Genomic DNA, 22,273 nt, shown 5'->3' on the forward strand with positions numbered 1-22,273 from the left:
GACTGACCGGTGTCAGTTTTCCGCTAAGTGCCCTGAGTGAGTGGCAGCCCCACCTCCTCTACCTCCGTTCTCAGAAGTCTTATCCCAGCACCTGTTCCCTGCATTAGGGCTCTCCGTTTCTGTCACAAATGGTGAAACGAGTGTTGGTTTATAAGGTGCCTGGAGGACCTGGTTGCTTGTACTCGGGGCGGTCATGTATGGCTACCGCTAATTCACAAAGGATGAGGCCTGGTCTCAAAGGCCGCCTGTAGGCTCTTCACCTACAGCCCTGTCTGTGTCCCCTCATCTCTCCAACTGTGCCCTACACCCAGGATAGGGCAGCCATGCAGGTAGAGTGGTCGGTATTGGAGCCTGACTTTCACTTTTGACCCCCCCCGCCAGGCCACACCAACGCCAGCTTTTGCCCACATGGTTACGGCTGCCGTACCCTAGTGTTGTGTGAGGGCCAAACTATGCTGGATGTTACAGACAACGAACTCACCGTGACCGTGCGTGTGCCAGAAGGACGGTGGCTCTGGCTGGTGAGATTTCGGGCTGCCGTCTGACTTGCAGAGGGTCTTCCCTTCATGCCTGTCACGTATCTGAGGGTGTCAGCTGGAGCATGTCACCTGTTTGCCAGGTGTCTCCCATCAAGTGCCATGGGAGGCTCTAGAGGGTCCCCGAGAGCTAAACCACTAAGCCCACCTGGTGGGGGGACCTTCCCAGAGGAAGAGAGGACATGAGCCACGCCAGAGGCTTGGCCTACTGGCTCTTCATTTCCCCAGTCTGTGTTGCACTTCCTTCCTGAGTAGTCCAAGTACCTGCATAGAACTGCCATACCCTGGCCATAGCCAGTTTGAGGAGACTGTCCTGTTCCTGCCTCTGGCTCTGTCCCCATCCCCCCAGCCAGGCCCTTTTGATAGACCCTCGTGAAGGTGCTTAGGTATCGTTTCTTAGGACTACATCCTCGTCATCCCTGAGGACGCTTACAGCTCTGGTTACCTCCATGAGGAGCCCCTAGACAAATCCTATGACTTCATCAGCCACTGTGCCACCCATGGCTACCACATCAGGTGGGCTGGGGGAGGGCAGAATGGGGGTCTGGGGCGCAGGGGTTAGGCCAGGAGCCAGCCTCACCTTACCACTGCCTCTCAATGTAGCCCCAGCAGCTCATCTCTGTTCTGCCGGAATGCTGCCACCTCCCTGTCTCTCTTCTACAACAATGGGGCCCTACCCTGTGGTTGTCACGAGGTGGGTGCCACAAGCCCCACATGTGAACCCTTCGGGGGCCAGTGTCCCTGCCGGGGCCACGTCATTGGCCGTGACTGCTCCCGCTGTGCCACCGGCTACTGGGGCTTCCCCTTCTGCAGACGTGAGTAACCAGTGCTCAGAGCATCGAGCTAAGTGTACTGAACCCCTAGGACTTCCTGGGGAATGGGGGTGCACCAGGATCCGGGGGCATGGTGATCAAGGAAGCTTTCTGGAGCCTAGCAGACTGGCCAGGTCACTTCCTGCCTGTGCACCTCTCCTAAAAGGTCCTAGGAAGCAGCAGGTGGCCAGTAGCTCCGACAGTGGCTCATTGATAGTTCACGGCAAAGGAGCTGTGTGAGGTGCAGAGAGCTATGAGGAAGGGGTGGAACTAGGGTATCCTTGCCACACTCTTGTGGGCTGTGCCTGGGGCCTGAGCGGGGCCAAAGGGGTCAACAATGTTATCCACCCCGACAGCCTGTGACTGCGGTACCCGCTTGTGCGACGAGCTCACGGGTCATTGCATATGTCCTCCGCGCACCATCCCCCCAGACTGCCTGGTCTGTCAGCCACAGAGTTTTGGTTGCCACCCCCTGGTTGGCTGTGAGGAGTGTAACTGCTCAGGGCCGGGCGTCCAGGAGCTGACAGACCCCACCTGTGACATGGACAGTGGCCAGTGCAAGTGAGTGTAGATAGTACCCCCACTGTCTTGGGGTGTCTCGGGTCGGGGAGAGGGTGCCCAACAACTCACTCTGCATCTCAGAAGATGCTCTAGAGACCTGAATCCTGTGGGTTCTTGGTGACCCAGGGCTCTGGGAGATTCACATCGCTTTCATCCACATGCAGATGCAGACCCAATGTAGCTGGGCGTCGCTGTGACACCTGTGCCCCGGGCTTCTATGGTTATCCTAGCTGCCACCCCTGCGACTGCCATGAGGCGGGCACCGTGGATAGTGTATGTGACCCCTTCACAGGCCAGTGCCATTGCAAGGTGAGCAGGGTCTTGTGTCCAGGTCACTTTCCTAAGTCACCTTCCTAGGCCCCCTTTTTGTATCTGCTTCCGTGGAGACAGTGCCCTCGCAGCCTTTCTGGGTTGGTGGGGCTTCCTGGAAGCTCTTGGTGGGGGGCAAGGTGTAAAACTGATCTATGGTCTGGCCCTCGACACACAACCAACTGACCTTTGTTGTTCCCTGACCCCCTGACCTTAGGAGAATGTACAGGGCTCAAGATGTGACCAGTGTCGCCTGGGGACCTTCTCCTTGGATCCAGCTAACCCCAAGGGCTGTACCCGCTGCTTCTGTTTTGGGGCGACAGAGCGTTGTGGGAGCTCTAACCATGCCCGACATGAGGTATCATGCTAGCCTGGGACTGAGATGGGAACCCCTCGAGGAGCCTGGAATGCAGAGCAAGGCCAAGTGTCTGCTCTGCGTGACACGTGTGTGCTCACAGTTTGTGGACATGGATGGCTGGGTGCTGTTGAGCAGCGATCGGCAGGTGGTACCTCACGAGCTGCGGCCTGAGATGGAACTGCTGCACGCAGACCTGCGCCTCATAGCTGACAATTTCCCAGAGCTATACTGGCAGGCCCCGGCATCCTACCTGGGCGACAGGGTGAGAAGGAGCCTTTGGGCTGTACTTGCTGGGGTGCTGGGGAAAGTGGGTGCCAATAAGGGTAGATCCAGGGACCCTGGAGCTATGTTGTGAAGGAGCATGAGAGGTGCCTGGATGAGGGAGGGCACTGTAGGGAATGGATCTGGGAGAGAGGGGACGTTCCCTCTGTGCTGGCTCCAGGTGTCATCTTATGGTGGGACCCTCCACTATGAGCTCCATTCCGAAACCCAGCGTGGCGATGTCTTCATTCCCTACGAGAGTCGGCCGGACGTGGTGCTGCAGGTGGTTGAGTGGGGTGGGTGCATCCGGCTGGGGTAGCGGGCCAGCCCTGGTGCCAGCCCTGACCCTGGTCCATGTGTCTGTCTCTCAGGGCAACCAGATGAGCATCGCCTTCCTGGAGATGGCACACCCTTCACCCGGCCACATTCACCGCGGACAGCTGCAGCTGGTAGAGGTGAGCAGAACTGGTCAGGGCCCCGTAGTCTTTGTTCCCCACGATGGAGGATAGCCCAGGGGTGGGAGACAGTGGACTCCATTCTGATTACCCCTGAGTGGGGCAGCTCTGGTTTGAAAACCCCTGAACATAGTAGCTGAGAGGCCCTGGGGCTCCTTGATCTCTGAGCCACTCTGGGAGCTGCTCCTCTGTGTCTGCCTGACTGTTGATCTTTCTTACTTTTTAGAGAGCTTCACTCTAGACACATCAAAGCTGCCTTCCAGTTTGTAGCTTGATCTTTTTTTTTTTTTTTTTTTTTTTTTTTTTTTTTTTTTTATTTTTGGTTTTTCGAGACAGGGTTTCTCTGTGGTTTTGGAGCCTGTCCTGGAACTAGCTCTTGTAGACCAGGCTGGACTTGAACTCACAGAGATTCGCCTGCCTCTGCCTCCCGAGTGCTGGGATTAAAGGCGTGCGCCACCAACGCCCGGCTAGCTTGATCTTTTTTAGTTTGTCACATTTTATTTACTTAGAATGTGTGTGTATGCACATGCGCACTCATGTATGCATGCTACAGCATACACGTGGAATCAGAGGACAACTTAAAAGAATTGGTTCTTGTCTCCCACCATGCGGGTTCTGGGGATCAAGTGCTTGTCAGGCTGAGGGCAGACAACCTGTTGTTGCTCACTGAGCTGTCTCCTGGCCCTGTAGTCGGACTGAGGCTGCTCTTTTGTTCCCTGGCTGCCCAGACCCGAAATAACCACACAAACACTGTATTCATTAAAACGCTGCTTGGCCTATTAGCTCACACTTCTTATTGGCTAGCTCTTACATCTTAAATGAACTCATTTCTATTCATCTGTGTATCGCCATGCGGTTGTGGCCACATGTCTTCTCTTTGACCCCACCTACTCTCTCCTCCTCTATCTGCTTGGAATTCCCGCCTTGCCCTATTCTGCGCTGCAATAGGCCCAAAGGAGCTTCTTTATTAACCAGTGGTATTCACAGCATGCAGAGGGGAAGCCCACATCACTGTAGTTTTTTTTTTTTTAAATGTCCTTTGTTGAGTAGATTCTTGACATCTTCAAGTTTCTCAGGTTCTCATGTTTGTTCAGATTTTGTGTCTGTCTTGTAAGAATACTTATCTCTCTGACGTCAGAAAGGACCCATTTATGGTGTTTTTCTTCTAAAAACTATTTTCTCTGCATATATAAATTCTTACTATCCCTGGAATCAGCTTTGTCGTTTCCCTCACGGGTGTCTGCTGGAGTTCCCTCGCGTGCCTCTGTCCTCTACCATGCTCTGCCCCAGCTGAGGTCGTATCTCCGCCCCACAGGGAAACTTCCGACACCTGGAGACTCACAACCCTGTGTCCCGTGAAGAACTTATGATGGTGCTGGCTGGCCTGGAGCAGCTGCAGATCCGTGCCCTCTTCTCCCAGACCTCCGCCACCGTCTCCCTGCGTAGAGTGGCGCTGGAGGTGGCGAGCGAGGCTGGCAGGGGCCCTCCAGCCAGCAATGTGGAGCTGTGTATGTGCCCTGCCAACTACCGTGGGGACTCATGCCAGGTAAAAAGTGGTTGGGGTGGCTGCTTGGCCATGAAGGTGCCCACCGCCGTGGGTCCTTCCTGAGCCCGAGCGTACTTCTGCCAGCATCTGCCCTCTGCTCTGTCCCATCTCTGCCCACGCGTGTCTTACTCTCCATACCCTGCAAGCCTGCTTGTTGAGTCGACTGATCCATCGTCACCTGTGACCCGACCATTCATCACTGTCTGCCCCTGCATACACAGCAGCTGTCACCCCTCCCTCACTGGTGTCTCTGCCTGTGACACTGGGTACTCTGGCATGATTCCTGGTCACCAGCCACACAGCCTAGTCATTCTGGAGCCGTGCCATTACCATTTGGCAGTGTGTCCACAGGTCCAGAGCCCCAATAGCCAGGCAGAACTTCCGGACCCTGTGATCCATGGTGTGGTATCCCCTGCAGCCCCTGCTGGTGCATGAAGGTCCCCAGGGGCTGACCTGTGAGCTGCCTGTCTGTGTTGGAGGGAGTGGGCCGCTTGTTCATCTTGGCTGCCCAGTTAGCTTAGCCCTGAAATAATCACACAGGAGCTGTATTAATTAAATCACTGTTTGGCCTGTTAGCTCTAACTTCTTATTGGCTAACTCTTACATATTAATTTAACCCATTTCTATTAATCTGTATATCACCATGTAGCAGTGGCTTACTGGGTAAAATTCCCAGAGTCTGTCTCTGGTGGATCCATGGCATATCTCCAATTCTGCTTTCTTCCTCCCAGAATTCAGTTCTGTCTTCTCTGCCTACCTAAGTTCTGCCCTATCAGGCCAAGGCAGTTTCTTTATTCATTAACCAATACAAGCAACACACAGAGGGTACTCCCACATCATGTCTGGTCTGCCTAGCCCTGGGACTGGCATCACATCCCCCCGCACCCCCAAATCGCTAACGTCCTACCTGCTTCCCCCAGGAATGTGCCCCTGGCTATTACAGGGACATCAAAGGTCTCTTCCTGGGCCGATGTGTCCCCTGTCAGTGTCATGGTCACTCGGATCGCTGCCTTCCTGGCTCTGGCACCTGTGTGGTGAGTACTGCCAAGCCTGGTCAGCCAAGGAAGACCTTGGTTCCAGACCCAGGATACCAGCTGACGTGGGTGGGGTGGGGATGCGTCCCTACTCTCAGCACTGACTTTCCACTGTGCCCCAGAGCTGCCAGCACAACACAGAAGGGGACCAGTGTGAGCGCTGCAGGGTGGGCTTTGTGAGCGCCGATCCCGACGACCCTGCGGCGCCCTGTGTGAGCTGCCCTTGCCCCTTGGCGGTGCCCTCCAACAAGTAAGCAGCCTGTGGTCCCTTCTGCAGCCCCTGAGCATCTGGGGTCGGCCCAGTGGGTGAACCCCCGTGCCGGGCGCCTGCCCCTGATGGAGAGGTGTCCCTGTGTAGCGACTGCTTTGTCTCATTCTTGCAGCTTTGCCGATGGCTGCGTCTTACGAAATGGCCGAACCCAGTGCCTCTGCAGGCCAGGCTATGCTGGGACCTCCTGTGAGCGGTAATCAGGCGGGATGACTCCGTACAAGACCCTAGGGCACCCTGAGTGGGGCCACCGGACCCTGACTGCCCCTCCTCTCTTTGCCACCCATTCCTAGCTGTGCCCCTGGCTTTTTCGGAAACCCTCTGGTGCTGGGCAGCTCCTGTCAGCCCTGTGACTGCAGTGGCAATGGAGACCCCAACATGATCTTCAGTGACTGTGACCCCCTGACGGGTGCTTGTCGCGGCTGCCTTCGTCACACCACAGGGCCCCGCTGCGAAAGCTGTGCCCCTGGCTTCTATGGCAATGCTTTGTTGCCCGGCAACTGTACCCGTAAGCACAATGGGGTTTTGGATGCACGTGAAGGACAGGTTATGTGCCACTGTGACCAGGCTTCCTTCCATGCATGGTCAGATCCTCCTTGGTGGCCAGCTTCATGGCCAGAACCTATCCTTGCCTTGCAGGGCAAGGCTGCAGGGAAGAGGCCAAACAGGACCAAGAGGCCTGGACCAAATCATGGGAAAAGCTGTAGAAAGTAAGGGTCTAGGTTTGGAAGGACTGGAATGGGGGACAGTGCAGTGACCATAGCCCCCACTTTCTGCAGGGTGTGACTGTTCCCCGTGCGGGACAGAAGCCTGCGATCCTCAGAGCGGGCGCTGCCTGTGCAAGGCAGGCGTGACTGGACAACACTGTGACCGCTGTTCGGTAGGGCTGGGAGCAGGTCTGAGGATGGGGCAGGCTCCGGGGAGGGGCCAGGCCTGGCGTCTAGAGGACGCGGGGTGCCGAGGGCAGGGCAGGCCTTTGACCGCAGGGTGTGTTACAGGAAGGACACTTCGGCTTTGAGCAGTGCCAAGGCTGCCGCCCTTGTGCCTGTGGACCAGCCGCCAGGGGCTCTGAGTGCCACCCTCAGAGCGGTCAGTGCCATTGCCAGCCAGGGACCACAGGGCCCCAGTGCAGCGAGTGTGCCCCTGGCTACTGGGGGCTCCCAGAGAAGGGCTGCAGGCGTGAGTACAGGAGTGTGGCCAGGGTGGGTGGAGGGGCAGGCGTCCTTGGACCCCTACAGACAGCTAATCTACCTGCCCCTCCTGCCGCAGGCTGCCAGTGTCCACAAGGCCACTGTGACCCACACACGGGCCGCTGCACCTGTCCCCCAGGGCTCAGCGGGGAGCGGTGCGACACCTGCAGCCAGCAGCACCAGGTGCCTGTGCCAGGCGGGCCCGGGGACCATGGCGTACACTGTGAAGGTACGCCCTCGCCGCGTCCTTCCCGTTCTTTCTGTTATGCTTGTTTGTAGGGGATGCTCAGGCCTGTCACAACCTGGTGTTCCTTCCCTGTCTGAAGTAACTTCAGCACCCCAGACGGACCCCAACTGTCCGTCTCCATGTCCTGAGGGATTATCACGAGTCCATGCCTAGTAACCACTCTCCTGCTCCTAAATTGGGGGTGCCGCTCTGAAACTGGCCACTGCCCCTTCAGCAGGCCCCGCTGCCAGGATTTTCTCCAATTGAGTGCTCCGTAGTCCCCAAGGCAGCTTCCTCCTGACCAGATGAGGGTCTTCGCCCGTCCCTGAGATGCCCTTGCTGACTCCTGTGCCAGCCTCCTGTGCCTCTCACCTGACCCCGTGCCCACCCCATTTTCCTGATCAATTCCTGCCCTGACTCGTCACCCCATGACCCATAACCCTGGTAGTGGCCTCTTACACTGACCTCATGGCACTAACCTGTTCTTGGGTTGGTCCTCTAATCCCTGGCTAAGCCGTGTCCTCAGTGTCTGCTCCCCTCTGCCCGCAGTGTGTGACCACTGTGTGGTCTTGCTTCTGGATGACCTCGAGAAAGCTGGCGCCCTCCTCCCCGCCATCCGCGAGCAGCTGCAGGGCATCAATGCTAGCTCTGCGGCCTGGGCCAGGCTGCACAGGTTGAATACCTCCATTGCTGACCTGCAGGTATTTCTTGCCCACCTGCCTTCCCTGCTTCCTCCAGCTGGCCACGTGGTACTTACTTCTCACCCCCAACAGAGCAAGCTCCGGAGCCCACTGGGACCCCGCTACCAGACAGCGCAGCAACTGCAGACTCTAGAACAACAGAGTTCAAGCCTTCAGCAGGATGTTGAGCAACTGGGCAGTCAGGCAAGACACGGGAACTCCACCCCCAGCCCTTTCCTTGGGAAGCCCTCACCCTTGCACCCCCGCCAAACCCACCTCCTCCCAGTTCTCTCAGTCATTCCCCCCGACTCCAGGGCCACCCTTTTTACTGTACTCATGCTCTAGACATTATACCCACAAACACCGCAGCTGAGGAAAACTGTCCCCACAGGCCGTAGGGGCCCAGGACCGGGCAGGCCAGCTGAAGGACAACACGGAGGCCACGCTGGACCGGGCACAGACATTGTTGGAGACTGTGCGGGCTGTGGACCGTGCCCTGAGTGGTAGGACTGACTGATGCGTGGGTCTCCTATAGGGTAGGCTGCTTGGGGCGGGGGGCAGGACTTCCTGGGAGTCTCCCCTTGAGCTGGCTGGGTCCTGTTTATCCTCTGGGCAGGTGGCTGCCTAGGGTCTGTTGGTTCCCTTAGCGCTGGACTGACCCTCACCCAGCTCCACTGGGAATACTTGCAAACTTAAGTGGCAAACAGTCCAGGGACTGAGAACAAACTGGGGCTCCCAAGCGTAGGACTGGATCTGGCACAGCCAAAGGATTGGCAGAAAACTGAACTTTCTGTTTAGGGAAGGCCTGGGAGTGGGCTGACCCAGCATGTCAGGATTGCAGAAGGAAACCCGTATAGGAAATAGAGGTAGAGGGGTGTGTCCTCTAAGAGCTGCTAATGTGCTGTCGGGATATGTGCCACTAACCTGCCCAAGTGCCCCTGACGGGTCTCAGACCTGGAAGTGGATGAGTGGAAGCCACTCCCAGCCCTGACCATCCTCTCCCTGCAGAGCTGGCTTCTCGCTTGGGCCAAGTGTCCCCAGGCAATGCCTCTACACCGTCTGGTGAGCAGCTGCGCTGGGCACTGGCTGAAGTGGAGCGGCTACTCTGGGATATGCGGACTCGTGACCTGGGGGCCCCGCGGGCAGTGGCGGAGGCTGAACTGACAGAAGCCCAAAGGCGTGAGTGGGACCAAGTCATGTTAGGGTGGACTGGGTGGGGACTGGGTAGGGGCTCGGGTGCGTGAAAGGGGTCTAGGTACTGGAGTGACCACCTTCCTACTCTGGTGTTGGCCAGTGAAGGCTCGTGTGCAGGAGCAGCTGACCAACTTCTGGGAGGAGAACCAGTCGCTGGCCACACACATTCGGGACCAGCTGGCCCAGTACGAGGCTAGCCTCATGGACCTCCGTGAGGCCCTGAACCAAGCCGTCAATACTACCCGGGAGGCTGATGAACTCAACAGTCGCAACCAGGAGCGGCTGAAAGAAGCCCTAGTAAGTGCACCTGCCCTCTGTTCCTCCCTGCCGCCTCCTCTCCAGGCCTGTCTTCTACATGCCCAACTTCTATCAACTCTTCCCTTTCTCCGTCCTCTCCCTGCCTCCTACCCTCTCTACATCTCCACTCATTTACTTTGTCCTTTCTGCCTATCAGCCATGTTCCCCCCAATCCCATCCTCCATCCTCTCCCTGCTCTCTGCCCTCCTATCCCCCCTTCTCTCTGCTCTCTCCTAGCCTTGACCCCTTCCCTCCTTTTTGCCTTCTTCCCTTTTCTTTGCTCTCGACTTTCCCCTCCCCCCTACTCCCCCCCCCCCCCGTCCTTCCTTCTCCTGTCCTCCCCTCCTCCCCTGCTCTCCCTTTCCCCCTGCTCCCAACCCCACCGTCCTTCCCTCCCCTGCTCTCCCTTCCCCCTGCCCTTCCCTCCTCTGCTCTCCCTTCCCCCTGCCCTTCCCTCCCCCATGATGCTTAGGGCCCCATTACATCATTTATTCCCACTCTCCTAAAATCTTGTCCCAAGCAATGGAAGCAAGAGCTGTCCCAGGACAATGCCACCCTAAAGGCCACTCTTCAGGCTGCCAGCCTCATCTTGGGCCGTGTTTCTGAGCTTCTCCAGGGCATGGACCAGGCTAAGGAGGTAAGAGTACAGCCCCACCATCCACTCATTCCTGGCCAGTTCCCTCCCAGCTTTTCGGTTGCATGCAGAGCTCCATCTGGTCCTGGGGTCCCCGAATTAGGAGGGTGATAAAGCCCATCCCCCACCTCAGGACCTAGAGCACCTGGCGGCCAGTCTGGACGGAGCCTGGACACCCTTACTGAAGAAGATGCAGGCCTTCTCCCCAGCCAGCAGCAAGGTGGACTTGGTGGAAGCTGCTGAGGCCCACGCTCAGAAGCTGAATCAGCTGGCGATAAACCTGTCTGGGTGTGTGGGTGCAGTCTGGGTGCCTGCCCGTGTGTGCAATTGACCCTAAGTAGGGTGACTGGCCTGGGAGGGCTCCTGGAGGGAGACCATTATTCCAGAAGGATCCAGGCTTTCTATAACCTCATAGAAAGTTTGGGGCCCAAATTTTGGCAGAAAGGAGCAGGTCTAAAGGGGTTAGAACAGATCCCCGAGATGTGGCCAGCCAGGCTGTGATCTCCAGCACCCCGGTCCTCATAGACCATAATCCTCCTCCCCCACAGCATCATCCAGGGCATCAACCAGGACCGCTTCATTCAGAGGGCTGTGGAGGCCTCCAATGCCTATAGCAGCATCCTGCAGGCTGTTGAGGCTGCTGAGGGTGCCGCAGGCCAGGCTCTGCAGCAGGCCAGCCGCACGTGGGAGGTGAGCCCTGAGCACCTGTGGCTCACAGGAGCCCTGCTCCCCAGCCCCAGTGGTGGGAACAGCCCTGTGTAAATAGCTCCTGATCTTCTGCAGACTGTGGTCCAGCGGGGCCTAGCAGCCCGAGCCAGGCAGCTCCTAGCCAACAGCAGCCTGTTAGAGGAGACCATCCTTGGGCACCGGGAGAGGCTGGGTGTCGGTGAGTTCTCGGATCCTTGGGGGTACACTGACCTCTGGGACACGGCCATGTAGCTTTAGGGTGGTTCTACTCCAGGGGACAGGGATGATGATAATGTCTACCTGTCTTAGTGGTATGCCAAGGGGACCGCAGCCAGAAAAGGCTGAAGTTCAAGGCCTCTGTCTTTGTTCTCTGTCCATCTCTGGGTGGGACTCCGTGTCACTGAGGCTGCCTTCTCCACAGCTCAGGGCCGCCTGCAAGCTGCAGGGATCCAGCTGCATGATGTCCGGGCCAGGAAGGACCAGCTGACAGCCCAGATCCGGGACGCACAGGCCATGCTGGCCATGGACACGGGTATGTGGCTTATCTCTGCTCTTGCCCATTGCTCCTTTGTGACCCGTAGTGCTTTGTGAGAGTGGATGCATTCACGCCAGTGGTCACTGCTGTGGTCAGTGTGTCTGAGGAGGTGCCTATGCTAAGGTTGTGCCTCTGACGTGAGGCACAGGTCATCAGAGTGCTGGACAGTGGTGACAGCACGGGGCAAGTAGCAGTGGCTAGGGGACTGGAGGATGCAGGAGCATGTCCTCTTGGCTCAGGAGAAGGCCATTCCTGGAAAAGACCAGTTGATCAGTGACCATAGAGGTCAGAGTGGGGTTGAGGGCTCAGAACTGACAACAGCATGGTCCAGCTTAGTTGTCTAGGCTTTCCCCGCGGCCACCAAAATGTCCCAGGCACACCTGGGTACAAACCTCAAAACCTGGACAAGACTTGGGAATTGATGGTGGTCCCTGGTTGGGAGGGCGGCAAGACCAAGAAAGGGTCTGGGTAAATTTTGAATGTATTGAGATGCAGGTATAGAGCTTATGCTACCCATGGGGTGAGCATCTAGGGTGGCCATCCTAGGTGGGGTCAGAAACACGAAGCTGGCCTTTGCTGGGCACGACCTCCATCTGCTGCAGGTGAGACCAGCCAGAAGATCGCTCATGCCAAGGCTGTGGCTACCGAAGCCCTGGACACAGCCGCCCATGTGCAGTCCCAGCTTCAGAGCATGCAGAAGAACGTGGAGCGATGGCAGAGCCAGCTGGGGGGCCTGCGAGGCCAGGACTTGGGCCAGGTGGAACGTGATGCAAGCGGTTCAGGTGAGCCGGCGGCCCTTGTCCTCCCAGGGGGCCAGGCTGTGGGAGACAAGGCTCTCAGCCCACCTTTCCTGCAGTGTCCACCCTGGAGAAGACACTGCCACAGCTGTTGGCCAAACTGAGCCGTCTGGAGAATCGTGGCGTGCATAATGCCAGCCTGGCCTTGTCTGCCAACATCGGCCGTGTGCGCAAGCTCATCGCCCAAGCCCGGGGTGCTGCCAACAAGGTGAGCTTCTGGCCTCAGGCCTGGATGTAGGAACAGTGGGACCCGGGAGGCTGGATAGTAAACTCTCATCTGCTGCGCTCCAGGTCAAGGTGTCTATGAAGTTCAATGGGCGTTCAGGGGTGCAGCTGCGTGCCCCACGTGACCTCGCCGACCTTGCTGCCTACACTGCCCTCAAGTTCTACCTCCAGAGCCCGGTGCCTGCGCCGGCACCAGGCGAGAACACTGGGGCCCGCTTTGTTCTGTATATGGGCAGCCGCCAGGTACCAGCCAAGCCGGAGGGAGGATGGACCATAGTGGACTGGAAGTTAGAAGCAGGTGGTGCTTGGTCCCCATCCTAACTGCGTCTTCTGGCTGCCACCGCAGGCCACTGGGGACTACATGGGTGTGTCTCTGCGTAATCAGAAGGTGCACTGGGTGTACAGGCTAGGTAAGGCCGGACCCACAACCCTGAGCATTGATGAGAACATTGGGGAGCAGTTTGCTGCCGTCAGCATTGACAGGTACAGATGCCTTGAAGAGAGGGTTAGACACTTGTGGTTCAGAGTCCCCTGTCTGTTTCTCACCCCTCACCTCTGCTCCTAGGACCCTCCAGTTTGGCCACATGTCTGTCACGGTGGAGAGCCAAATGGTTCAGGAGATCAAGGGGGACACGGTGGCCCCAGGTTTGGAGGGGCTGCTGAGCCTACAGCCTGATGACTTTGTCTTCTATGTGGGAGGATATCCCAGCAACTTCACGGTGAGCGTGGCTCAGCCTCTGGGTAGTCCTAGAGTGTGTTGGCAGTCCTGTCTGTCTTGAGCTGGTGGGAGAAAGCCCATCCTCCAGCAGTCTGAGTGTTGACTGACTGGTCTCTATGAAGTAGGAAAGTGGTATCCTAAGCGTGCACCTTTACCCACAGCCCCCTGAACCCCTCCGACTCCCTGGCTACCTGGGCTGTATTGAGATGGACACGTTGAACGAGGAGGTGGTCAGTCTCTACAATTTTGAGCAGACCTTCAAGCTGGACACTGCAGTGGATAAGCCTTGTGCCCGGTAGGAAAGACCCAGCACCCTGTGTCTCCACTCGCTCCCCCTACCTCCTCCCCCACTGACCCGAAGCCTCTAATGTGCAGCTCCAAGGCCACTGGTGACCCGTGGCTCACAGATGGCTCCTACCTGGATGGCAGCGGCTTCGCCCGCATCAGCTTTGAAAAGCAGTCCAGCCACACAAAGCGCTTTGACCAGGAGCTGCGGCTCGTGTCCTACAATGGGATCATCTTTTTCCTCAAGCAAGAGGCAAGGCTGACCTGTGCCCCACCTTCTCCCTCATGCTGGCTCTGCCCTGCCCCCTCCCAGTGCATCTGAGCTGACCCCCCTCTGCCCTGTTCCTGCAGAGCCAGTTCCTGTGCTTGGCAGTGCAGGACGGCACCCTAGTGCTCCTTTATGACTTTGGCTCGGGCCTGGAGAGCGCCACCCCACTGCAGCCCCCACAACCCCTGACAGCAGCCAGCAAGGCGGTAAGGCAAGGGGCCTGGGGCTAGGAGGACCATTAGGGGCTCGACTTTCCTGAAGCCCGCTGCCCCTTCCCTGCAGATCCAGGTGTTCCTGCTGGCTGGCGGCCGCAAGCGTGTGCTGGTGCGTGTGGAGAGGGCCACAGTGTTCAGTGTGGAGCAGGACAACACGCTGGAGATGGCGGATGCCTACTACTTGGGGGGGGTGCCACCTGAGCAGCTGCCCCCAAGGTGAGCATGGGCCCTGGAGCATGTGGGGGTCTCAGTGCCAGCAGGGCGGCCACTCAAGATCTGACTGTTCTGTAGCCTCCAGAAGCTTTTCCCCTTGGGAGGGTCTATCCGCGGCTGCATCAAAGGCATCAAGGCCCTGGGCAAATACGTGGACCTCAAACGGTTGAACACCACGGGTATCAGCTTCGGTTGCACCGCTGACTTGCTAGTGGGCCGTGCCATGACTTTCCATGGCCATGGCTACCTGGCCCTGGCACTTCCCGATGTGGTGCCCATCACTGGCAACATCTACTCTGGCTTTGGCTTCCGTGGCACGCAGGAGAACAGCCTGCTCTACTATCGTGTCTCCCCGGTGAGCTGACGGCAACTCGCTTGTACCACAGCCATGGTCTGGGCCTGTGGGGGTTGGAAGGAATGAGTCTGTACTCCTGACCTAGCCAACTTGACCTTGCCTCTGTCCCTAGGATGGGTCATACCAGGTATCCCTGGATGACGGCCATTTGACACTCCAGTTTATGGAAACAGCGGTGAAAACTCAAGGGGTCTTCGCCGATGGTGCCCCCCACTATGTTGCCTTCTATACCAATAGCACACAGTAAGCCCTGCTTCAGGCAAAGAGGGTCTGGGTGAGGCTGGCCCTTCAAGAAGAATGTGCCAGGATGGGAACACTGCCTTCTCCTCAGGGTCAATCTGTTTGTGGATGACCAGCTACAAACGATAGAACCCTACAAGGGAACACCTGCCACGCTCCAACCGCAGCCTGAGGAACCACGGCTTCTCCTGGGAGGCCTGCCTAAGTCTGGTACCTCCCACAACTTCAATGGCTGCATCAGCAATGTGTTTGTGCAACGGTGAGCTGATTGGTGTCAGGATGAGGTCTGTCCCAGCTGACTACCCCCCATGCCAGTTACTGACACGTACCCACCTGCCCCCCCACAGACTTCGGGGGCCACAGCGTGTGTTTGACCTACAGCAGAACATGGGCAGTGTCAATGTGAGCATAGGCTGCACACCAGCCCAACTTGTCCGGACCTCGACGGCCACGGCTCAGAAGGTGAGTAGTGTGTGGTCAGGGCTGGGGGCTGGGAAGTTGGCTAAAGGGGTGATGGCGCACGCCTTTAATCCCAGCACTTGGGAGGCAGAAGCAGGTGGATCTCTGTGAGTTCCAGGCGAGCCTGGTCTACAGCATGAGTTCTAGGACTGGTTCCATAGCTACTGAGACACCCTGTCTCAAAAAAACAAAACAAATACCGGCTCCTGCGCTGTGGTGTGCTCTGTGCCCTAGGTCTCCCGCCGCAGCCGCCAACCCAGCCAGGACCTTGCCTGTACACCACCCTGGCTCCCTGGGACTATTCAGGATTCATACCAGTTTGGGGGGCCCCTGCCCAGTTACCTGCAGTTTGTAGGTGTCTCCCCATCTCGCAGGAATAGGTAAGGCTGGTCAAGCCAGACTTGGGTGGGATTGGAGGTGCTGCCAAGGCTGATGCCATGCTTGGCTTCCAGGCTCCACCTCTCGATGCTTGTCCGCCCGCATGCTACTTCCCAGGGCCTCTTGCTCTCTGCCGTCCCCCAGTCAAGCCATGGTCCTTCACTGGTACTCTTTCTGAGCCACGGACACTTTGTCGCACAGACAGAAGGCCCTGGGCCCCGGCTCCAGGTCCAGAGCCACCAGTACTCACAGGCTGGCCAGTGGCACAGGGTGAGAGGTTAAGGAGAAAAGGTGTGGGTGGCAAGGCACGGGGAATGCCCTCTGAAAGCTGCCTTCTCCCCAGAGTCCTGGGATACAACTGACCAGGTACTTCCTCCACCCAGGTGTCTGTGCGCTGGGGAACACAGCAGATCCAGCTTGTGGTGGATGGCAGCCAGACCCGGAGCCAGAAGGCACCCCGCCATCGGGTCCACAGGGCAGAGGGGGGCCCACAGCCCCACACCCTCTTTGTGGGAGGTCTCCCTGCCAGCAGTTATAGCTCCAGGCTCCCTGTGAGAACCATACTGCCCCATCCCTAGCCTTAGCCTGGACATCCACCCTCAGCAGCCGCAGCCTGACATCAGTTGTCTATTCCTGCAGATGTCTGTAGGCTTCAGTGGCTGTGTGAAGAATCTGCAGCTGGATAAGCGGCCCCTGAGGGCTCCAACGCGAATGGTGGGGGTCGTACCCTGCGTCTCAGGCCCCCTGCAAGATGGCCTGTTCTTCCCAGGCAGTGAAGGAATTGTCACCTTAGGTGTGTGAAGCAAGGGAGGTCCTGTGGGTGTAGGGGCTCTAAGCTAGGACCTGGACCTCTCCCATCATGGCCCCTCCCCACAGAGCTCTCCAAGGCCAGTCTGCCCTCTGTGAGCCTGGAGTTAGAGATACGGCCCTTGGCAGCTGCTGGCCTCGTCTTCCACCTGGGCCAGGCCCAGGCTACGCCCTACGTGCAGCTGCAGGTGTTGACAGAACAGGTGAGCAGGGCTGTGGTGCTGAGGGATTTCCTCCTCCACCACTGTGCCCTCGATAGACAGAACCTAACCTCCTTTCACCCCAGGTCCTGCTGCGGGCCAGTGATGGGGCAGGAGAGTTCTCCACGTGGGTGTCCTACCCCAAGCTATGTGATGGACAGTGGCACCGAGTGGCAGGTGAGGGGCCCTTTTCCTCTTCTGCAGAACAGGGAGGGTTGTGGAAGTGACCACAGGTTGGCTGGCCTATGGGACACATATCTGCTCCACAGTGATCCAGGGCAAGAACACGTTCCGCCTGGAGGTAGGCACGCACAGCAACCACACCACAGGCCCTCTGCCAGCGACCCTGGCTAATACTCCAGGACTTCTGCACCTCGGGGGCCTGCCCAGTAAGTGTGGACTGCCCTGTAGGGACTGGGATCTCACCCTCCAATGGGGCGACAGAGACCAGGCTGACTGGCTAATGCAGGGACTGAGGCCCTGCAGCCTTTTCTGTCCGCCTTCTCAGGCCCCCTGTATTTTCAGAGGCGGCAGCCGCTCAGACAGAGCCCCCTGCCTATCGAGGATGCATGAGGAACCTGGTGGTCAACGGGGACCCTGTCACTGTGGCTACTGCACAGATCCAGGGGGCAGTGGGGGCAAATGGCTGCCCCTCTGGAACCCCAGCCCCAGATCCAGATCACTCTGCAATACTTCCCAAGCCCACGGGACGGGGAAAAGCCCTGACTCAGAGGCAAGTGGGGTCCAGTGGGCTTCAGCAGGCCAACCTCAGTACCCTCCCCCTGCTTCAACGCTGAAGGTTCCCAGACACTCCGTGTTTGCCTCGACCATGAGTAACAAGTCTTTTTAGATGAGAAGACACTGCAGAACAGACATTTATATTTATACTTCTTTCCCCTGCCCAACAACTTTTAGTACTGAGATATGTAAAGTCATTGGCCCCTTTGAAATTAAAAGCGACTTGTCTCACTTGAGTATTGATTCAAACAGCAATGGCGGGGTCATGCACAGGAGTGGGGTACAGAACCCAGGGTGGCAGCTGCCCCCCACCACCCTCTCATTAGCACAGTCCTTAGAGGAGGTGTAACACAGGGCCAGGACCAGAGTTGGCAGGTACAAGAAAGGACTTTATTAGTGGGACGGGCAGGAGAGGGCACAACGAATCACAACTGCCACTACGGAATCACACACTATGAATTCCAACCTGGGGAAGGACAGCGAATAATTTAATCCAGACTCATATCCTCCTCCTCGTCTTTCTTGTCTTTCGTGTCACCCTCCTTCGGCTCCGATTTGGCGTTATTCTGCATGGCTTTGGCAAACGCTTCCACATCTGAAACGGCCACAGCAGGGCTACTACCCAAGCAGATGGGCCCGGCACCACACACCCGAGACCAGGGGTCTGTACTTACCTCCTTTGTTGGCTGCCTCCACAGCCTCTGCAGGAAGGCCAAACTGGCACATGAGGGGGCCAAGCTGTCCTGAGGCCAAGGCTGCACTGAACATACCCAGTGCCTGCAATACAGAGTACGCATGCAGAGCTGGGCGCCTACCGCACCAGGCCCACCATGTAAGAGTTACGTGTACAGAGAGTGCCACAGGCATACATACCTGCTGGAACTGGGGCGAGGTCAATGTGTTCTGGATCTCATCTGCAGTCTGAGGCAGAGACTCCCCAGAGGGCAGGTAGGGCAGCAGGCGCTCCTGAACGTCTGCGTTAGCGAGGATGGGAGCCATGATCTCTGGAGTCAGCACACTGGCCAGATCCACTAGGACACAAGCAACGTGGCCATCAGTAGCCTGGTGCCAGCCCGGCGCCCCACCCCACAAGTACCTGCAGCTCTTACCTTGCTGGCCGCCTCCTGGCCCTGCGGGCACATTCATGGTGGCCAGAATGCTCTGGAGGTCGCTCAGCTGGATGGGCTGGGTCGGGCTAGCTGCTGTGCTGGTTCCATTACCTGAGCTGGGTGCGGGGCTTGGGCTGGTCGTCGAGGCAGCTGCTGGGGCAGAAGGGGCTGGGGTGGCGCGAGTGGAAGAGGTGGTGGAGGATGGGGTGACGGCTGCCGACTGGCTCCGGGAGCTGGGGAAAGCGAGCAAGGGCTGGAACAGCTAGGCCCACTATGTTTCGGGGCTACTCCACAGGTCTGGAGGACCACTTCCCCAGTAACAAGGTCCGGTGTAATGGGGACCCCCAACCCTACCTCCTAAATGATGTCTCCAGAAAAGAAAATGCAATGGCTGGTGGTGGTGCCTAGTACCCATGTCAGACACTGGGGGCTTAGGGCTCACCTGGACGAAGAGCTGCTTGCCGGAGGCCCGCTGCTCCCTAGCAAGCTGGCCAGGCCTGGTCCAGTGAGGGCTCCAAGCCCACCTAAAGAAGCAAAGAAATGTCTGCTAAACATCACCAGCCAACCCAAGAAGCCACACATCCCAATACCAAAGCCAAGGGATGAGCAGGGAGGGTTGTTATTAACAAGGAAGACCACAGGAGGCTAAAGTGCCCACCCTAATCTAAATTCTAAGTTATCCTACTGAGCCAGGTTACTTCCACTCCAGCCCTGCCGTGTCCAGACACCTGCTGCACCCTAAAGTGATCATCCTTGGCTCTGCCCCAGAGAACTATACACATGGGTATTAGACAAGGTCCCTCTCTGCCCACCCAGCTCGTATCCAGCAGATAAGCACTTTCCAAAATAGGAACACATGCACAGACAGATGCAGGAAAAGGAGATGCAGGAAACCCTGTGTCTGCTGCAAGCAAGGAGCTTGAGAGAGCCAGGGACAGTGGCTAATGTTACCCAGTCCTCCGAGGCCGGCTGGTCCGATGAGCTGCATGAGCTGGCTATGACTCATGTTCCCCAACAGGCTCTGCAGGCCACCCTCACCTGGAGAATACAAGAATCAGACATGGGCCTGCAGTGGCCATGGCCAGGATGCCTGGCCTTGGCCCCACCCCAGAGCCGCTCAGGGATTGCCTCTAAAAAAGGCAGCAGGGACCAGGTGAATTCTGCCCAATAAAGATGGAGTAGAGAAAGAACCAGAATTTAATTAAGCAGGGCAGTTCCCAGCTCACTGACACTGCCCCACACAGGTCCAGGTGATAATTACCGCCCAGTGCCGAGAGCTCGTGGCCACCACTCCCACTTGCACCCAGTGCTCCAGGCATGGGGGGGTTGTTCAGACACTCATTGACTTTCCGACAATGCTCTTCATCTTGGTCAGTCTTGGGCTCCTGCCAGAGAGGATAAGCAAAGACCCAAGCTGAGCAGCCTACACACGGAGCTGGCTCGCGCCTGTTGGCTTCCCAGCACCCACATGGCCAGCCATCCTGATCCAGCCCACACAGTTACCTGCAAATGTCACAGTACCAGAGACAGAACCCAGCCTAGAGACTGTAAGGGCAGCAAGTACGGCCCCAAAAGCCAATCAACAACAAAGAGAAGCCTGGAGTGGCTTCAGGGTATGGCTTCTACCTGAGCTTCAGACATAACACACCAGCCCCATCAACACTGCCTAAGGGACAGCTGGCTCCAAAACTCTGGGATAGAGCACTGTGTGGCCCCTGTACTTGTGGCAAAGGGGCGAGAGGCATACAAGGGTGAAACAGGAAAAGTTAACTGTGATGGGATCCTTAACAAGGCTCAGAACCGTGGCGAGATGCTCTGCAGTGAGCACAGCCCGGGACACAGCCGCACCCCGACTGCTCTCAGCAGGCTCGGGTGACCAGCACCCAGGCACATCACAGACAGCTGCTGTCCCTTTAGGGCAGGATGACGGTGGTGGTGACTGTCCACCACCCCTGAACACACCCCAGTTCCTGCTTCTGACTCTAGACCGTGCCCACGTCCCATTCCACTGCAACACCACATTAAGAGTATAAGAAACAGACGCCAATGGCCTCCAACAGGGCAGAATGTGGGGAGTTCCTGTTTGGGGGACACTGGACGGGGATGAATGGGAGCCATGACACCAAAAGGTCTCCAAATACACAGCCTGGGAGAGCTCGAAGGGGAGTATCACCTCTAGGAGCTAGGATCCATGGCCAGGGAGCAATGGAGGACCCGAATGAGGACCTGAAGTCGTGTACCTGTAGGTGACACCACGGGCAGGGCTCTGGTGCTGAACCAAGGAGCCACTCACACTGACGGAAACTCAGGTCCACCAGGCCCCCCAGGTCTCAGATGTACCACAAGACAAGGCAGAGGGACCCATTCTCCTGCATACCTGCATCCAAAAGAAGAGCCTCTTGGACCCCGCCTTAAACTTGAGCACGTAGACCCTCCCGCTGGGGCACTGAGGCACCCGCTTGAACTCACAGTCATCGGGAAAGATGATCAAGTCCTGGGGACAGAAGGAGGACAGTCAGCCACACACACACCCGCCACGGTCTACGTCCCCCAGAAACCTGCTGGGCCCAAGCCTAACAGGACCCCAGTGAGGACGGGCGGGTGGTGGGGTAGAAGAGCTGTTCCCTGAGGAGCTAATGACTTTGAATCGTGACTTTCTGGAACTGTGCTTCAAGAAGCAGAAGGGCAGTCTAGTGTAACAAAGAACAATGTAGTCTGAGAGACAAAGAGCCTTAGGAAAGGGGCCTCCTCCAGGAGCTCAAACTACCCGAGGCTGTGGTGAAGGTCAGATCTGTACACTCCTCCCCAATACTGGAGGTTTAAGGCCAAAGCTCAGGACGATGTCACCAGCTAACTCTGTCACCCTGTCAGCAAGCTGTCGCTGCTAAAATCTTAAGAACCATGGTCACCTCGGGGCGCATGGCTTCACAGAGTGACGGGAGCAGCCTGCCAACCTTGGGACCAGACAACCCCTACACCGATCTCCGGCAGGTGAGGCCAGTGGTCCCACGCTCGCAGCGCTTGCCCGGAGGACTCACATCCTCCACGGTCCCAGAGGTCCTGTCTTTCCAACAGAAGTGAATGAGGGAGTCGTCCGTCTGCTGGATGTACACGAGCCCTTTCCGTTTATCTGGGGTGACCGTAGTTCCTTTTAATGACATTTTTCCTGCCCGGAACTCCACTAGATACTTGGTGGAGGATCCCCGAGAGCCGGGCACCAGGCTTGGGAACAGAGCGCCTGAAGTCGTCATCCTGAAAAAGCAGAGCGAGGCCCGTCGTGCGGCGTCGCGTGCGCAATGTCCCACCCAAACGCTGGCCAGCCCCGCCGCTCCCCGGGAGTCGGAGCGCGCCAGGTCGAGCCAGGCCAGGGGGGTGTGCGCGGGACCGAGCGCAGCCCCGCGGGCTCCCCGCTCCCGCGACGTCACTGCCCGCCCGCGCGGAGACCTCGCCGCGTCCGACCTGGGCGTCTGGGGCACCGGCGGCCGGCCCAGGCTGCCTCGGCCCCGCGCTGCTGCCGCGTCCCGTCCTCCCGCCGCCCGGCCGAGCCCGGACGCGCGCGCTCCCACCTCGCCGCCGCTGGGCCCCTACCTGGCTGTGCTCACACTCGGCCTTAGGGGCGCCGTCCGGGATCGCTCTTCCTTCTCGGCGCCTGCCGGGCCTCGCCGGAAGCCCGCGCTCGGCCC

The 22,273-nt window shown here is 58.0% G+C and overlaps 2 protein-coding genes across 2 annotated transcripts in view; one reads left to right on the forward strand and one right to left on the reverse strand.

Annotated features, from left to right (window-relative positions):
• Window positions 1-17,726, forward strand: part of Lama5 (laminin subunit alpha 5) — a 45,504-nt gene extending 27,778 nt beyond the window's left edge. Inside the window, exons 32-79 of the mRNA XM_057780118.1 lie at window positions 382-521; window positions 937-1,052; window positions 1,140-1,351; window positions 1,705-1,909; window positions 2,074-2,218; window positions 2,436-2,576; window positions 2,677-2,838; window positions 3,019-3,120; window positions 3,209-3,292; window positions 4,608-4,838; window positions 5,759-5,872; window positions 5,995-6,122; window positions 6,256-6,336; window positions 6,434-6,648; window positions 6,920-7,020; window positions 7,139-7,319; window positions 7,410-7,559; window positions 8,106-8,257; window positions 8,330-8,440; window positions 8,628-8,739; window positions 9,245-9,415; window positions 9,531-9,727; window positions 10,248-10,364; window positions 10,495-10,649; window positions 10,910-11,051; window positions 11,145-11,247; window positions 11,470-11,580; window positions 12,186-12,365; window positions 12,440-12,588; window positions 12,672-12,848; window positions 12,952-13,088; window positions 13,171-13,324; window positions 13,485-13,618; window positions 13,699-13,861; window positions 13,960-14,082; window positions 14,159-14,307; window positions 14,383-14,659; window positions 14,772-14,902; window positions 14,991-15,158; window positions 15,247-15,361; window positions 15,593-15,738; window positions 15,811-16,006; window positions 16,120-16,287; window positions 16,376-16,529; window positions 16,613-16,746; window positions 16,830-16,920; window positions 17,013-17,132; window positions 17,269-17,726. Of these exons, the coding sequence (XP_057636101.1) occupies window positions 382-521; window positions 937-1,052; window positions 1,140-1,351; window positions 1,705-1,909; window positions 2,074-2,218; window positions 2,436-2,576; window positions 2,677-2,838; window positions 3,019-3,120; window positions 3,209-3,292; window positions 4,608-4,838; window positions 5,759-5,872; window positions 5,995-6,122; window positions 6,256-6,336; window positions 6,434-6,648; window positions 6,920-7,020; window positions 7,139-7,319; window positions 7,410-7,559; window positions 8,106-8,257; window positions 8,330-8,440; window positions 8,628-8,739; window positions 9,245-9,415; window positions 9,531-9,727; window positions 10,248-10,364; window positions 10,495-10,649; window positions 10,910-11,051; window positions 11,145-11,247; window positions 11,470-11,580; window positions 12,186-12,365; window positions 12,440-12,588; window positions 12,672-12,848; window positions 12,952-13,088; window positions 13,171-13,324; window positions 13,485-13,618; window positions 13,699-13,861; window positions 13,960-14,082; window positions 14,159-14,307; window positions 14,383-14,659; window positions 14,772-14,902; window positions 14,991-15,158; window positions 15,247-15,361; window positions 15,593-15,738; window positions 15,811-16,006; window positions 16,120-16,287; window positions 16,376-16,529; window positions 16,613-16,746; window positions 16,830-16,920; window positions 17,013-17,132; window positions 17,269-17,540 (7,217 nt within the window). The 3' untranslated portion in view covers window positions 17,541-17,726. The remainder of the gene's footprint in view (window positions 1-381; window positions 522-936; window positions 1,053-1,139; window positions 1,352-1,704; window positions 1,910-2,073; window positions 2,219-2,435; window positions 2,577-2,676; window positions 2,839-3,018; window positions 3,121-3,208; window positions 3,293-4,607; window positions 4,839-5,758; window positions 5,873-5,994; window positions 6,123-6,255; window positions 6,337-6,433; window positions 6,649-6,919; window positions 7,021-7,138; window positions 7,320-7,409; window positions 7,560-8,105; window positions 8,258-8,329; window positions 8,441-8,627; window positions 8,740-9,244; window positions 9,416-9,530; window positions 9,728-10,247; window positions 10,365-10,494; window positions 10,650-10,909; window positions 11,052-11,144; window positions 11,248-11,469; window positions 11,581-12,185; window positions 12,366-12,439; window positions 12,589-12,671; window positions 12,849-12,951; window positions 13,089-13,170; window positions 13,325-13,484; window positions 13,619-13,698; window positions 13,862-13,959; window positions 14,083-14,158; window positions 14,308-14,382; window positions 14,660-14,771; window positions 14,903-14,990; window positions 15,159-15,246; window positions 15,362-15,592; window positions 15,739-15,810; window positions 16,007-16,119; window positions 16,288-16,375; window positions 16,530-16,612; window positions 16,747-16,829; window positions 16,921-17,012; window positions 17,133-17,268) is intronic.
• A 78-nt stretch (window positions 17,727-17,804) lies between these two features.
• Window positions 17,805-22,273, reverse strand: Adrm1 (ADRM1 26S proteasome ubiquitin receptor). The gene is made up of 10 exons (XM_057780119.1): window positions 22,179-22,273; window positions 21,629-21,842; window positions 20,968-21,084; window positions 19,852-19,975; window positions 19,542-19,628; window positions 19,033-19,114; window positions 18,591-18,823; window positions 18,355-18,512; window positions 18,156-18,258; window positions 17,805-18,076 (listed from the first exon to the last, which is right to left on the reverse strand). Exons 2-10 carry the CDS (start codon window positions 21,839-21,841, stop codon window positions 17,970-17,972), a joined length of 1,224 nt encoding a protein of 407 aa, XP_057636102.1. The 5' UTR covers window position 21,842; window positions 22,179-22,273; the 3' UTR covers window positions 17,805-17,969.

This window comes from Chionomys nivalis, chromosome 9 (assembly GCF_950005125.1).
Source record: "Chionomys nivalis chromosome 9, mChiNiv1.1, whole genome shotgun sequence".
Lineage (NCBI taxonomy): Eukaryota > Metazoa > Chordata > Mammalia > Rodentia > Cricetidae > Chionomys > Chionomys nivalis.

What these genes read in the sequence shown, in the direction of transcription:
- Adrm1 (XM_057780119.1), bottom strand. Translation starts at nt 21,841, where the DNA reads ATGACGACTTCAGGCGCTCTGTTCCCAAGCCTGGTGCCCGGCTCTCGG. An exon ending in AGCCGGCCTCGGAGGACTGG is followed by an intron (nt 19,115 to 19,541) that starts GTAACATTAGCC and finishes TTGCTTCTTTAG; the next exon opens with GTGGGCTTGGAGCCCTCACT. An exon ending in GCAAGCAGCTCTTCGTCCAG is followed by an intron (nt 18,824 to 19,032) that starts GTGAGCCCTAAG and finishes CGCTTTCCCCAG; the next exon opens with CTCCCGGAGCCAGTCGGCAG.